The sequence below is a fragment of the Pholis gunnellus genome (assembly GCF_910591455.1).
Source record: "Pholis gunnellus genome assembly, chromosome: 3".
Lineage (NCBI taxonomy): Eukaryota > Metazoa > Chordata > Actinopteri > Perciformes > Pholidae > Pholis > Pholis gunnellus.
In genome coordinates, this window is record NC_136529.1 from 10,837,393 (window position 1) to 10,852,554 (window position 15,162).

The following is a 15,162-nucleotide window of genomic DNA, read 5'->3' on the forward strand; positions in this document are numbered from 1 at the left end:
ATGGGAGGACACCATAATCATGTATCTTTTGTACCACAGAAACACGTCGATCAACTTTTTCAGAGCTTGCTGGACTTTTGCCATGACGTAAATGACGTGCGTATAACCTTTGACAACGGGCGTGGCTTTCTGATGCATTTGTATTGCTGCCTCCGTGCAGCTCAATGCGGAAGACAGACAGGGAAAACGTCATTCCGGATGAACTGAGAGAGCAAACTTGAAGAAAGTTTCCAAGGTAAACCTATGAAATTGACAGTTTTGATTATAAATAGCGTGTACAAAACAAAACAACCGGAAGCTACAGCAATCAGATCATTTCGAGCTTTGTGATTTAAATGAAGAAAGTCTAGTTGTCGAGACATTAGACCACTGTGTTGTGATCGGTGCATCAAGTAATGTGTCTGAAAATAAGTACATAATGTTTGCACGGAGTATAGTTCGTTGCTCAAGTATTTTGTTAGTCGTTGTAATAAAGTTTTAAAACAAACCTCAGCTCCCATGATGGTAACGTTCATTCCGTCACTGTTGTATTGACTGTATTGTTTTAAGTGTGCATTTACAGAGAGTCTAAAACGCATGGCACAATAGAAAAGTTGAAACAGTTAGCCTGTCAATTCATCAGCTGATTGACATCATATTATTTATTATTTATGATCCACTTTTATGAATGGCTCAGATTGACATCATATTATTTATGATGTCAATCTGAGCCATTCATAAAAGAGCCTTTGGGGGTTTTGAACTCTTTGGTGGACAAAACAAGCAATTCGAGGGTTTGTTCTTGGCCATTGATACTGTAAGATAAAGTACAGAATATCTACAGCTATGTTGACAAAAGGTATTGGAAACTCTTGAAAACTGATTTTAATATTTTGAGTTACTTATGAACATTTGCATACAGCATGGATAGCAGATCTGACAACAGTTGTGGTGACATATACAAAGTATATCATCTCAGATCAGAAACTACATTGTCATGTAAAGCATGTGTGGTGACTTGTTTGATTTGGATTGAATCAACACCCACATACTAAATTATATAATAAGATACTGTGTAGTTACATTTGTAATAATAGCTTTTTGCTTGTAATGTAATTTTACTGAATCAAATATTAATTACATTTACTTTCTCATTGTTTCCTCAGGAGTTTGATTGAGACCTGAATATCATAACCATGTGGCCAAATCAAGGTGGGATATCATATTATACATAACCAGCATATCATTATTTTTTTAGGCCTGTTGATATAGGTGCTCTGAAAAATAATGTGTGTATGTGTGTTTTTATCTATATTAGGTCCTCCCCCTCCAGTGGGCCAATCAAACCCTGCCTACCCTCCTGGCTACAACCCTGCATATCATGTTGCACCTACATCAGGACTCTTCCCCCAACCATCACATCCTGGGCAATTCCCAGCTGGGCAATATCCAGCTGGGCAATTCCCAGCTGGGCAATATCCAGCTGGGCAATATCCAGCTGGGCAATATCCAGGGGGCATGAACCCAATGGGGCCACATGTACCTCCAGGGGCCATGCCTTATGGAGCTCCAGGAGCTCATCCTTATCCTATGGCTCCAGGTGGATATCCACTAGTCCCACCTGCAGGTGCTCATCCAGGTCCATACCCGCACTCTCCAAAAGGGTGTCACGAAAAAGGCCATAAAGGCCACAAAGATCACAAAGATCACAAAGATCACAAAGATCACAAAGGTCACAAAGGTCACCACAAAGATCATCATCATGGAGGGTTAAATCCCATGGCAGGAGCATGTGCCGGAGGATTGGGTGGAATGGGAATGGGAATGGGAATGGGGTTGGTTGGACATAAAGGCCACAAAAAGATGAAAAAGATGAAGAAGATGAAGAAGGCGAAGGGTCACAAACATGGCAAGGTGAGATGTCTACAGATATGCCACATTGTTTTAAATGACTCTCCCTGTAGGTGAAGTAGTTATGCCAATACTAGATAACAAGATGAAACTTTAACCTGCCTAAGTCCCTCAGGCCCAGGCCTCCAACCTCAGGCAAATCAGTGTTGCAAACACCAGAACAAAAGAAATGCACTCATGTCTCAGGTGCAAAGTGCAGTACAGCTGCAGATACATGGTTTACATTGTACTTGAAGAGTAATATAGATATATTATCATTAGGTTGCCATGGCACATCAAAACAAACTATACCCAGTTACTAGATTGTATTATGAAACATTTTGCGGACTTTTATGAGAACAGACAAAACACTCAATTATAATAATGGAAAGTAAAGCTATATGTTCTTTACAACATTTGTGGTAAATATTGCTGCAACTACGGATTCATTGTACTGTTGATTAATCTGCGGGATAGTTTGTTAAATAATAAATGAATTGCTTGGTTTGTAAAATGTTAGAAAATACTTTAAAATGCCCATCACGGTTGCCAAGGGTGACATCTTCAAAATGCTTTTTAAACAATTGCTGTTTGTGTTTTAAACTATATTAAAATATGAATGTGTATCGTATATCATTTTTCTCCTTTTCTTCACAGTCCTCCAGCAGCAGCAGCAGCAGCAGCAGCAGCAGTAGTGACTAAGACTGAGGACACCAGGCGTTTTCAGAAATGTCGCATTACAAACGTGCAACCTTACTATTACAAATAAAACACTAAAGTCATACTTATCACTTTAAACAGGACATACAAATTGAAAATAAAATAAAGGTAGTTAAAAAGTTGTTATATCTCACTAAAAATGCATGCATACGCTGTTGCTGTAAACATTTTCACAGCATTTTGCTGTTTGCATTCCATCATGTCTCTAGTTTGTGGTGTTTTTGTGAAATGTTGCACTACAAGTACATTAGTGTACAAATATATTGAAATAATTTGAAGAAGGGCTAAATGATGAGAAAATCTAACACTGTGATTTAGTAAAAGAATGTATGTATATTATGCTTTTTTCTCTCTTTTCTTAGGAAGTGATTAAGATGGAGAATGATACTGATATTATGTCTATTTTATGCTAATTGGTGTTCACTGCTACACATGACTGCAGAATGCATTGTTCTGCATTGCTTTGTATCTGCATTAATTTAATTAAATCAAACTTGTTTAATAAATACATTTGAATTAAAAGACTAACACAATTTGTTGTTGCCAGGATGGTAAATATTTGAAGTTAAAAACTGAGTTGCAATACACTTTACACCCACCAGTGTGCTTATTATTAGATAGCTTATTGAAGTTTGTAAATATGAACATATTAGAAACATTCGTAAAGCATTCACCTGTTTGTTGATTCATTTTTGAATACATGAAAAACACGTGGGCCATCAGTTACTTTCAACAACAGAGCTCCCTGTTTAAACAAATGGAATAATGTGTATAATTTGCGCAAAAACTTATTTTTTTATGACATTATTTCATTTCGCTTTCATGTTGTTGCATAATGTCATAATACAAGTGTGCTACTATAACTTCTTTATAGACGCGATTTTTGGGCATCTGTGGGTCATACCAAAACTCAGGATGGGGGTTTGGGATGGGTGAAAGGCGAAAGTTCAGAGGTTATAGTTTTGTTGTCTTTGTGTAAAGGAGTGGAGCTCGATCTCACATCACTCTTCCCTCTTCCCCGAGTCCTTTCTAAACTCTCCCCCGGGTCTCTACCCTCCCGAACCTCTCCCCTTCTACCCTTACAACCCCAACCCTCCCCCCGGTCTCCTCCAGCACACTAATCAGGTAAGTTTTACTCTGATATTTGGTGTTTTTTTAATATTAGTTGTTATGATCAGAAGTAGCGGAAAGAAATCGCGCCCAGCAGCTAGCGGCTTGCTGTCCAGCATGCTAACAGGCCGCACGATGATGAGCACGCAGTCTGTCCGTCCAGAAGCATTCGGCTAGCTTAGCTAGCTAGCTAGGGAGAAGTTTGATCTTAATGTGGCTTTAATAACCTGCTGTCTGTTGTTTAGCGTATGTACTTTATCAAACCAGGACACATCTACAGTGCTACACGGCTGTTGATATTTGGTCAGCTATTAATAACGTTGACTAATTATGCTAACTAGCTAGCTTAGCTAAGTAGCGCACGCATGCTCCATTCATTTTTCCAGCACGGTGAGAAACCAACATGCTAAAAGGCTAACAGACTCACTAAAAGCGTAAATAGTTCATGGACTTACTTTGAACTAACCAACACGCGCAAAGTAAGCCTTTAAATGTCCGCTTGTCATACTGGACACATGTATGAATGTATTTTAGGAAATGTAGGTCCAGTAATGGGGGAGTAATAGTCGGTAAATGTGTTGATAAACTTGATTCATCGCAAATGAAGACCTCGTTAGCATACGAGCAATGTGTTTTTCAGTTAGCATGGAGCTGGATTCAATGCTAATGTACTTGTTTGGAGTCATATAACTTGGGTCGGAGCAGCACTCAGATGTTTGAAAATAAATGCATCAAACTAGCAGCGTGTAGTTGGCACAGTGAAAGTGAGTCCTGAGCTGTTTCATACGATTCATTGTAGTACGCATCAGTATTCATAAGCAACAACGTTAGCATGAGCTGTGACACAGATCTATCATATTCTCTTTGAATAGGTTCATTAAGGAGACATTTGTCTAATGGAAAACCAGGTATAACCTCATATCTATTTGCACATTTTTCGTTCAACATTACACATTTAGCTAAAGTATGTTACATGGTGTGGTGTGTTTTTAAGTGCATGTTTTAGTTTGACAAAATAAGGTAATTGCTAAACTGTGTATACGGGCCTTTTTATATACTTTATGTATGCTCACATTTAAATCTGTGGCCATATAGTGTAGTAATATCTATATGCAGTACTGATCAATATGCAATTCTTAAGCAGTGAGACATCTTAGGAGGTCAGATATTTGTGTATTGGCCAGTGCCAGCATGTAAATACTATGTAGTGTACTGCTAACTCACTGTGTGTGGGATTGTTTATTCTAACGAGAGAGATTTAGTATTTACCTCTTTGGTGAACAGGCCACTTGTTATACATTGAATTAGAGGCACACCACACGTCTTACTTTTGTTAACCCTAATCTGCATCCATGCCACGTGTTTTCTATTTTCTTTACTGTGTTGTAATTCAGTCCCATGAGGTCATCCTCCTTGGTATATCATTTCTTGTCTACTATGTCCTTTTTTAGAGCCATCTCGGTGACCAAAGACCCCAGTTCTGTACGGACGACCAGGTTGCAGTTATGGACTCCGGTGTGATTGAAGGAGGGCTCAATGTCACCCTTACCATTAGGCTGCTCATGCACGGCAAGGTGAGGTCACCCATAAGCTGCACGTGTCGGCACTCTAATAGTCTATGACGTTATATTCATGGAGATGAAGCTGCTCAGGGATGTATAAAAGGCAGGGACATTGATGTGTTGAGATGGACCTTGTTTCGTCTTTGTCACAAAAAAAAATAGTTGGACTCACAATATGGTCGTCTTTTTTGCTATGAGCAGAGTTTAACTCATCACTCTCTCAGATCACCCTCCCCTGCATGATCACAGAGCCCCTTGAAAGATTAAATGGTCTTATTAACGCCAGACACTTGGTAAAAAACTGCAACCAGGAGGCATGAGATTACATTCGCCGTTGTCACAAATCAATCTGGCTTTCACAGCAGCATATCCATGCACTTGTTGCAGCTTTGAACCCCACCGTGGCCTGTTGTTGTGGTTTCAAATGCTTAGATGCCAAGTGGCAAAAAGTGGCTGCTCAAAATCTGACTCTGTAACGTCCTCTTATACTGCGGACATATCACACTGTGATGCATCCAAAAAATGATCCTCTAAAAGCTCTGCTAGCTCGTAGCATCCAAAATAAGAGCCCCGGCACTAGCTAGGCATTAGCAGCCTACAGATACTGAGTACTGACTGCATGCTGGATCCCACCGTGGTCAACAACAGCATCTTGAGTCTGTAGATTTAGACAGAAACACAAACTGCCCGTGCTACAAAGACAGGGACTTGATTATTGATGAGGCTGTTTAGTGCTTACAGTGACAACTGTTTGACTTGGTGAAGTGTTGGGGAAACCATAGAGCCTTATTTAATGAAGTTTCCTTCATTACCTGATGAACTATGCAAGCTGTAGCTAGATAGGTTAGATGTGTCCAAGTAGTAAACAATGACTGGTGTAAAAAAGGTGATTAATGAGCCTAATGAAACATTATCTCTTCCTATTTTAGGAAGTCGGAAGTATAATCGGAAAGGTAAGCTGCTATTTACTACAATATTTTGATTGTCATTGTTTGAAGATCTGTGTTTTTAATTGATAATGAGTGACTTTGATTTTCTGCTAATAGAAAGGTGAATCTGTGAAGAAGATGAGAGAAGAGGTGAGGTCTCTTTTTCTTATTTCTTTATTCTAGTTATGGTAAAGTGCAAACAAATATAATTAGTAAGAAGCCGGCTTTTATTTTTATTATAAGCGGCCACAGATTTGTCTTCACCATAGCAAGTTCTTCAAAATGTCTTCTTTTTAAGTCCTCGCTCTTTTCTCTGTCTGTAGAGCGGTGCTCGCATCAACATCTCTGAGGGCAACTGTCCGGAGAGGATCATTACTCTGGCAGGTCCAACCACGGCCATCTTTAAGGCATTCTCCATGATTATTGAAAAGCTGGAAGAGGTCGGTCACAAATTATGCTGATTTATGAATTCACAGGTCGGCAGCAACCAGCCCCAACACAAACCAGATTAACCATCATCTGTCATGTATTTATTCCAGGACATAAGCAGCTCAATGACAAACAGCACAGCAACCAGCAAGCCCCCAGTGACCCTACGCATTGTGGTGCCTGCCAGCCAGTGTGGCTCCCTCATCGGGAAAGGTGGCTGCAAGATCAAGGAAATTCGAGAAGTATGCCTAGAAAAGAGAATTAAATGCAAAACAATACGAGCCCGAACCCTTTTCAGCATTAGCTGTCTTGTCACCGTTCTACCTGCGGAGTTTAGTGCATCAAACACTGATGCACAGCAGGTCTTGAATTCTCATTTCACTCCGTTTGTTCCAGTCAACTGGTGCTCAGGTACAAGTGGCAGGAGACATGCTGCCCAACTCCACAGAGCGAGCAATCACCATTGCTGGAACCCCCCAGTCGATAATTGAGTGTGTGAAGCAGATCTGTGTGGTCATGCTTGAGGTAAGTAGACTCATGGAAGCTCTGAAGCTGATTAAGTGGCAGTTGTTGACCTTTTAAAATTGTAAAATTGTGTGATTTCTGGGTTTTTGGCTCCGGGGGTTTGTCTCGATTTACAGGATTAAAACTGTAAAGCTATTATAAAATCACTAAAGGGAAATATTCAAAATATTGTTGTAGTAACCTTTGAAGGATGACTATATTATTGAAAATCCAAAGCTAATGAGCTGTCACATTTATTTAGATAGCTTCACTAGTTTTATAGTTGTACCGATATTGGAAATGCCTCCAATACAGCCTAAACTGTTGGTTTGGGTATCGGGGAGTATGTGAGTCGATGCGCTTACAGAATATCACTTAATCATATGATCCATCAGCTCATTTACGCTACACTGGTACAATAACATTTGTCAATCCATACTTCCTGTTCGATTGGTACTGCACATGTGCCAACTAGTACTACACACCTGTGGTTAAACACTCGTGCACCCTATTTTGCGTTGAGGTTGCATTGAGTAACATGAGTTCAAGCTCTATTCAGTGAAAATGGGTAAAGGTAAATCCTGATGTGTTCAAATGTTATCTTGTAAAATTAACGCTCTGGCAATAAACTGGAACATATACAGTTATTTAAAGATGTAAAATAGATATTACAGAGCAAATTATGATCTGTAACTGTTTTGTTTGTAATGCACTGGTAATTGGTACAGTAGTCTGTATTAGCACATACGCAAGTTTAGGTATCGGGTCGGACATTTTGACTACAACGTCCCCTGTTTTAATTGATTTTGCTCCAATTCTATGATTACATGGGTAGCAATATAATAACACATCCACCTTCTTTGTCTCCTCTGCAGTCTCCCCCTAAGGGGGTCACTATCCCCTACCGACCCAAGCCTTCAGGATCCCCCGTCATCTTCGCAGGCGGACAGGTACATACGACACCAGTCAACACCCTTTTATTCATGAGTCTTTTTGCATATCTATGCAGAATATTATGTACTTGGAAATATTGATGTGAGGTGAAAGGCTCAGAATATATTTCACTCAAAGTAAGAAACACGTTGAGTGATAATTCCAGTTTTTCCTCATGGATTTGATTGGTCACGACCACAATAGTTATGAGTTACTGTGCAGGGTTTTAACCAAAGCTGCTTTTGCTGATTCTTTGAAGAGCCTAAAATGGATGACCATAAAACCTTAACCAGTTTTGTAAATGACCTTCTCTTTGTTTGTTAGTTTAATGTTAAAGTTCCCACCATTGTTGGTTTGAACCAACATGCTTTCTGGTGCTTGTTGGCTTAACATTACAAGGTCTTTAATATCACTAAATACCTTTTTATCCTTTTGAAAAGAAGAAAAACCTAACCCTTAATTACACCGTAATGTCTCTAAAGATTTCTCTTTTCCCTGAAATGTGGAGACTTTGAACAAGACACATGTGTTGATATTCTTAAATGATATCAGTTCAGAACAGGCGTTGGTGTGTTAAAGTCTTCTAGAGCTATCGGAGAGCTGGAGCGGTAACTTGACCCAAATCAGATGTGAGGCCCATGAAAGCTTTGTTTTTGTTTGTTTCAGGCGTATGCCGTACAAGGACAGCACGCGATTCCGCAGCCAGATGTAAGTGCAGATATTTTTATATGACCCCATCACTCCCACCCATAATTACAACTGTCCTTCTCCAAAAATGTGCAACCGCCAACCCACCTACACACGCCTCATTTTACAGCCTGTAACTGTAGCTAAACTTGCCCCTAATTTGGTTTTCGACCTACTATTATCCTATTGTGTCATTTAGAGAGCAGCACTGTTTGTACTTCATGTTAGTCATGTGACTGGCAGTCAGTTAATTAAACCGACATTTGCTGTTTGTGTTTGTCCAGACTCTCCACTGTCCCATGAATAATAATCTGTTCCTGCTGCTCACTGTTTTCTGTGTTTTCCTTTTTATTTCTCTGTCTTGTTTAACGTGCCTCATTCATTAGTCTGTCCCAGATAAATATGTTGCCCCCCCCCCCTCCTCTTCATCATTACGCTGTACTCTGCCAACTTGTCTCTCTGCTAAATTTATCCTTCTCTCTTTTTAATGAGCTTTAGATGTTCTATCAGGAGCATTGGATGTGATAGACTGTTGATTATTAGTCATAGATACCACTGAATATTATATATAGATATATAGTTTCATTAAAAAGTGTGATTATGTAATACCGACAGCAGTTTTTGTTTTTTTTAAACTAGAATCTGTACACAGAAACCTGTCATCTCTTCCTTAAATCAACCCTTCCACAGATTTAGTGTTAAAGTGCGACGCTAAGTTAAGATTTTCTCCGTTCATGTTTGGGTCTTGTATTAGTGATGATTAGGAAATCTCCTCCACATTGAGAGCTCCCTCCCTTGTGTATTGTGACTTTGCTCTGACCCTGACGACTGCGAGAAAGCATTACCAAGAGATGCAGCCTGCACTTTGGAGGAATACCTATGGGGTACCCCACATAGACAAGTCATTAAAACACATTGATTTTCAGACAGTTGAGTAGAGTTTTGTGGAAGTATAAGAGACATACACGCCGCGGTGTGTTTTTGCGGAGGTTCTTTGTGTAGCTGTCTGTACTGACTGTGCTCTGTTTTTGTTCTGTTTTTCCCTCTTCCTGTGTTTTCCATTTCCTCCATTTCTCTCCCTGCCCTCTCTGTCACTCTCACAGTCTTCCTCTGCTGCTATCTCTCCACAGCTCACCAAGCTTCACCAGCTGGCCATGCAGCAGAGCCCCTTCCCCATTGCACCAAGCAACCAGGGATTCACTGGTAGGCAGCACAACAAGGCCCACGGGCTTTCAAATGCAACATGTTGTCAACTCGTCAGCCCCAAAAGTCCGGATTTGTTGCAAAATAATCAAATGTTTTGGTTTCTCAAACTCAAATCTCAAAACTCAAACTCAAACTCAAATTTGACTCTTAATAACTTAAAGGGACAGTTCACCCAAGAAGACTGTATGGCAGTATTTGAAAGACTCGGCAGCAATGTCCCATTCCAGAAATCATGACCCGGTTACTCCCAATAATCCACAGACCGGTGAGCAATTTGATGTAGAAACTATGTTGTTGTTCCAACATCAAACTGCTCACAACAAATTTATTTTTTGGCGTGTGTGTCCAGCTGTGTCGCTCCTGGGGAAATTTAGGAGCAGGCGAAAGAGCAGGAAAATCAGGGTTGAAAACCATTTAGAACAAATACCGACTGATAGCGATCGGTGCAACCTAAACGATGATTTGATCAAAATGTGGCAATAAACTTCAGCAAAGCCAACAGAAAATCATATGAAAAGCAAAACATTTCAGCACCTCTAAATGGACAGCGCTTCGAAATCTGTTGCCGAAGCTCATTGGGTCAATGGAGTGCCGAATTAAAAGAAGAAAGACGTTTTTTATTTCATGTCATTTCGTGTTTTTTCCTTAAAAATTAACCGACTGGTTAATGGTTGTCAGGCCATTGAAAGCAAAATTAACCAGAAAAAACCCATACCTAGTTGAAGGTGTTCCTAATATTTTGTCCATTTCATTGACATGTAATACAATTTAATGTACACAAATGCCACAAACTACACCATCGCTAGAGATGTGATAAATATGGAATTAGTTAATTATGACATTTGATGTTCTGTCAGCCAGGTTCTACACATACTCCTTTTGATTATTCAGTCATTGTTGGTTATAACTCTTTCTTTCTTTTCAGGGATAGATGCTTCTGCTCAAACCAGTTCCCATGAGATGACCATTCCAAATGATGTAAGTGCTTCAAATGGTGCTTTTCATCACTGTTCTGCTGTATTTGTGGTAACTGGGATCAAACCCACAAAAAATCCAAACAAACGCTCTAATAAGAATAAGCGTTATTCAAGCTTGTTACCTCCCAAGTTGCTAACTTTACCAGAGGCATGTGTTCTTTGTCTATTCCTCATTCCTCTCACTTAACGTCCCTGCTCTTCTCCACTGCAGCTTATTGGGTGCATCATCGGCCGCCAGGGAGCCAAGATCAACGAGATCAGGCAAATGTCGGGCGCCCAGATCAAGATTGCAAATCCAGTGGATGGATCGACTGACCGCCAGGTCACCATCACTGGCTCGCCTGCCAGCATCAGTCTGGCGGAGTACCTCATCAACGCCAGGTGAGATAATCAATCGGTGGTTTACTTTGTCAGCTCTCAACAGGTGATTCATTCAGTCACAGGCTTTAAAGAGCGAAACGTTGAACGTGTAGTGCTGTGTTACGGTCAGTTTGTTTAAAATGTAGTCTATACATTTTAAAGAAAACACTGTCTTTGGCCTAGCTTGATCAGCTTTCTCCTGTACTACAGTAATCCAGTAAAGAATAATAAAGCTTATGTACCCGATATCGTGTGCAAGTATAGAACAGGCCTACCTGCTGCATTGACCTTTTTAATGTGGATTTGTGTTGAAATGATTTGGTTTATGGTCATTGTTTTGGCTACTGTTAGTGTTGCTAGCTCTGTCTTAGTCTGCCTGTTCCTTTATTCTACTCTTCACTTGGCTTCACATCAATCACTGGAGATTTTTTTTTAAATTCTCCTTTTCCTTTTTGGATTGACACATTTGTTTCTAATGAAGCTTTTTGTCTTGTTTTGATCACATCCCTGAGTGATCTCCCCCCCCCCCACCCACACAACTCCCTCACCCCCCTTCCTACCACTGCCCCCCCCTCCCCCGTCCCACCCATTGCTCACCAGCCTACCCTGTGACCCATCCCGACTGTGTTGTCCCTCTCTCCTTGTCTCTCTTTCTACAGTGTAGAGTCCTCTAAACCTCCTCCCTCCTCCTCCTCCTTGAACCCTGAACAGACCAGCCTGTGCTCTCCCTCCACCTCTACTACTGCTACTACCACCACTACTACTACTGCTACTACCACCACCTCCTCTGCTGCTATCTCTTCCTCCTCCTCCTCCTCTTCCTCCTGTGTGGTGCCCCCCTCAGCCTCCATCCCTCTGTCCTTGTTGGCTCCAGGGCCGCCTCCTCCCTCCTCTTCCTCCTCCTCCTCCTCTTCCACTGATTCCCTGCTCCCCAGCTCTCCTGCCTGTGTGTCAAGTCTCCTCAGTCTCAAGCCCCTCCCTCTCCTGGCCCTCCATGTTGTCAGCGGGGCCAGTAACCCCGCACACCCAATACCTGCCGAGCCCAAAATCGCCCCCGAGCTGAGCTCCAAGTCTAAAAGGCGAAGGCTTTCCCCTTACTAACCAAGGAAACATAAGTCATCTACTACTAAAGTACTGACGATGCTCTCTGTTGTCTGTACCCGCACTTGCTTTTGTATCTGGCTGTGCCACGCTTCCTACAGAAAACGAATGCACAGTGTTAAACAGCCAGACAAATGGCTGCTGCCATATTTATAAAATGGATATCTGTAGCTTGATTTGGCCTGTCTCTTAAAGATAAGACATGTTGAGTGCATTCTATTTTTAAATGACTTTGAACTTAGCATGGACGGTGAATTCCTTCACTGGTTTTACTGAAGCGTTTGTCTCTTTGTGTAAGCTCTGCTCAGGTAGCGGCTCTCTTTAAGATGTCATATTGTATTTATGGGAATAGTTTTCTTCTAGTGAATTTTAAGTGACCATTGTCGGCCGTTTATAATGGAGAGTATATGTATCATGTTGGTTTTATTTACTTTTTGCCTATAAATGAAGCAATTGTAATTTCAATTCCAAGTAAATCTGCCCTCAGGTATCAACGGCGCCAAACCACCCTTTATTCAGAGGATTGTAGTGATGTGAAAAATACTAAAACATCCAACCAGTTAAAGCTTCGCTTTAAAGGAATAGTTGACACTTTGGGAAATACTTATTTCCATCTTCTGTTGAGTTAGTTGAGAAGATGAATATCACTCTCATGTCTATACGTTAAATATGTAGCAATGGCCAGCTTAACAGAAAGACTGCAAACAAGTAGCCAGGCTCTGTCCAAAGTAATAGCGCCGCTAAAGATTAGTAATAAAATACAAAGCCAACACATTGTGGTTTTACTTGGGTTATCAGACCGTTTCATGGCCAGAAGCAGTGACTTCCTGAAGTTACTGCATTTTGTTGTTGTTGTGCTAATCAGTGAGCTTTAGAGGGGCTGGTAGTACAATTCTGTTATCTTTGGACAGAATGAAGCTACCTTGTTCCCAGTTCTTTATGCTAAGCTAACTGGTTACTATCAATCTTAATTCTCTAAGAATGCGAGTAAGCATGTTTCTGAAGATGTAGAACTTTAAAACTGCTTTATAAAACAATGAAGTATCAGTTTGAGAGCTGACTCTTAACGGCTGTTGAGAAGAGGAGCAGCCAAACTGAAGTAATTCTCTTTTTATATCCGAGCATACCTTTCCTGAAATCAATGTATTGATGAACCGTATCTAGCAATTTATTCTAATAATGTAATGTACTGTAAATGACATTTATCTTGCCTGTCTGATTGCATGCCTTATTCTCTCTCCGGGTGTCTCTCTGTCTCTCCAGGCTTTCCTCTGAGGCCACAGGACTGGCAGCCAACTGATACACACTGCATCTGCACTAAATCTCACTTTTATATCATCGGCCACCATAAAGCAGTCAATGCAACTATCCAACTTAAGAGTTTATATATTATGCTGCCTCTTCCTCATTTGAAATCATTTCAACCGCCACTGATTTGATCTGCTGAGTTCATTATTTATTTCATTTGTTTTGGTTTTAGTCGAAAGAAGCAAACAATTAGGTTTTTAATTCCCTTTTTGAGTCTGGTTGGAGGTTTTAATGATTTATTACTTCTTTTTTCAATGTTTCCCCTCTATCTTCCCTTTTTTCTTTCGTTACCATCACAGAGGAGTAGAGTTTGAAAACTATGAATAGGCATATAGATTTAGTTCTGTACAGTCATTTTTTTTTTTTTTTCTTTAAAAAGGAAAAATAAAAAACTTATCAAGAATAGAGTGACTTTTATTCTGTGTTTATATATACACGCCCCCCTTTCCTCACCCAGTTCCACAAAGTCGACCTGTCTATTTTACGTCCATACTCACTTGCTTTAAACATACACATCATTCGCCCCCTTTGTCACCTTTTCAATTTGAAGTTCTTGTAACATTGACTACACTCGTGTCACTGAGAATGCTGTCACCGATTATTATGTTTGGTTACCATAACAAATGTTTTAACACTCTTGATTAAATTTATCCAGATCATTTGAAATGTGTATCACTACGTATGTCAATTTCCCCCTTCTCTACACGTCATTCCCGTTTTCCCCCTCTCCTAGTCCTGAGATCATGTGTTCAAATTTTGTTGGGATGGGAGGTTTTGGGGTGATTTGGGCTTGGCTCTAGGAATCGGAAGCAGAGGGTTCTCCTCACTTTTTTTGTAAAGACTGATATATATACTAAAACAAAAATGTTGGAATATTTGTTTTAAATGGAGGAAATATTTTTTTTTAAACTACCAAAGGGGGATTAACTCCTGTAAACTGAGTGATCTGTCTATTGGATGTGATGAGGCTGACAAATGAAATGATTGGAGCTCTGGAACTAGACAAAGAAAGGGTTGTGAGTTAACACTAGTTTCCTGCTCTTTGCTTTGCTCAGAAAATGATTTTATTTTTTATTTGCAGGAAAGCAAAACTTTTGTGCACGTTTTCAGACTGTAGACCTGGGTGCCACAACATTGTTTAAAAAAACAAACTGAAATAAAGATGTGAAATGCTCAAACCACAACTTGTCTTGAAGATTTTGTCACCGGCTGAAGTATACTGAACACACAAGTGAAGAGATTTTATAGGTTGGATTTTAATTTAAATTGTTTCTTAAATATATTTATTGTACAGTTACAATAATAGAAAAAGCAAACGTTTCGGTTCGTACAGGTTTTTTTTTTCAATCAGCATCACCAGAAACACAAGTACCTCCACAATCGAGACACTAGAGGGCAGTAGTTTTGCTTTTTGGCAACGTTTTATCCTGCAGGAAGAGTCCTAGCTTAAACTATTAGGGGCACAAT

The 15,162-nt window shown here is 40.2% G+C and overlaps 2 protein-coding genes across 4 annotated transcripts; both read left to right on the top strand.

The window, feature by feature from the left end:
• Positions 1-133: 133 nt before the first annotated feature.
• On the top strand, positions 134-3,118 carry prr13 (proline rich 13). The gene is made up of 4 exons (XM_079156681.1): positions 134-235; positions 1,146-1,191; positions 1,298-1,893; positions 2,527-3,118. Exons 2-4 carry the CDS (start codon positions 1,176-1,178, stop codon positions 2,569-2,571), a joined length of 657 nt encoding a protein of 218 aa, XP_079012807.1. The 5' UTR covers positions 134-235; positions 1,146-1,175; the 3' UTR covers positions 2,572-3,118.
• Positions 3,119-3,573: 455 nt separating this feature from the next.
• Positions 3,574-14,879, top strand: LOC306693877 (poly(rC)-binding protein 2-like; the record flags this gene model as incomplete). 3 transcript variants are annotated; one of them, XM_079156535.1, is made up of 14 exons in its annotated part: positions 3,574-3,714; positions 4,572-4,607; positions 5,151-5,273; positions 6,191-6,214; positions 6,308-6,340; positions 6,514-6,630; positions 6,730-6,861; positions 7,016-7,144; positions 7,999-8,073; positions 8,723-8,764; positions 9,847-9,946; positions 10,875-10,927; positions 11,138-11,307; positions 13,651-14,879. In XM_079156535.1, the coding sequence occupies exons 2-14, from the start codon at positions 4,596-4,598 to the stop codon at positions 13,685-13,687; spliced, it is 1,047 nt and encodes a 348-aa protein (XP_079012661.1). In that variant the 5' UTR covers positions 3,574-3,714; positions 4,572-4,595. The 3 variants fall into 3 exon arrangements, with proteins under 3 accessions (XP_079012661.1, XP_079012662.1, XP_079012660.1); XM_079156536.1 differs by having other exon boundaries at positions 9,874-9,946; XM_079156534.1 differs by lacking the exons at positions 4,572-4,607; positions 13,651-14,879 and adding an exon at positions 11,946-12,387 and having other exon boundaries at positions 9,874-9,999; positions 10,841-10,927.
• Positions 14,880-15,162: the final 283 nt, after the last annotated feature.

Bases quoted from the DNA above. Each gene is read 5' to 3' on its own strand.
- prr13 (XM_079156681.1), top strand. The intron at 1,894-2,526 runs GTGAGATGTCTA...TTTTCTTCACAG, and splicing joins AGGGTCACAAACATGGCAAG to TCCTCCAGCAGCAGCAGCAG.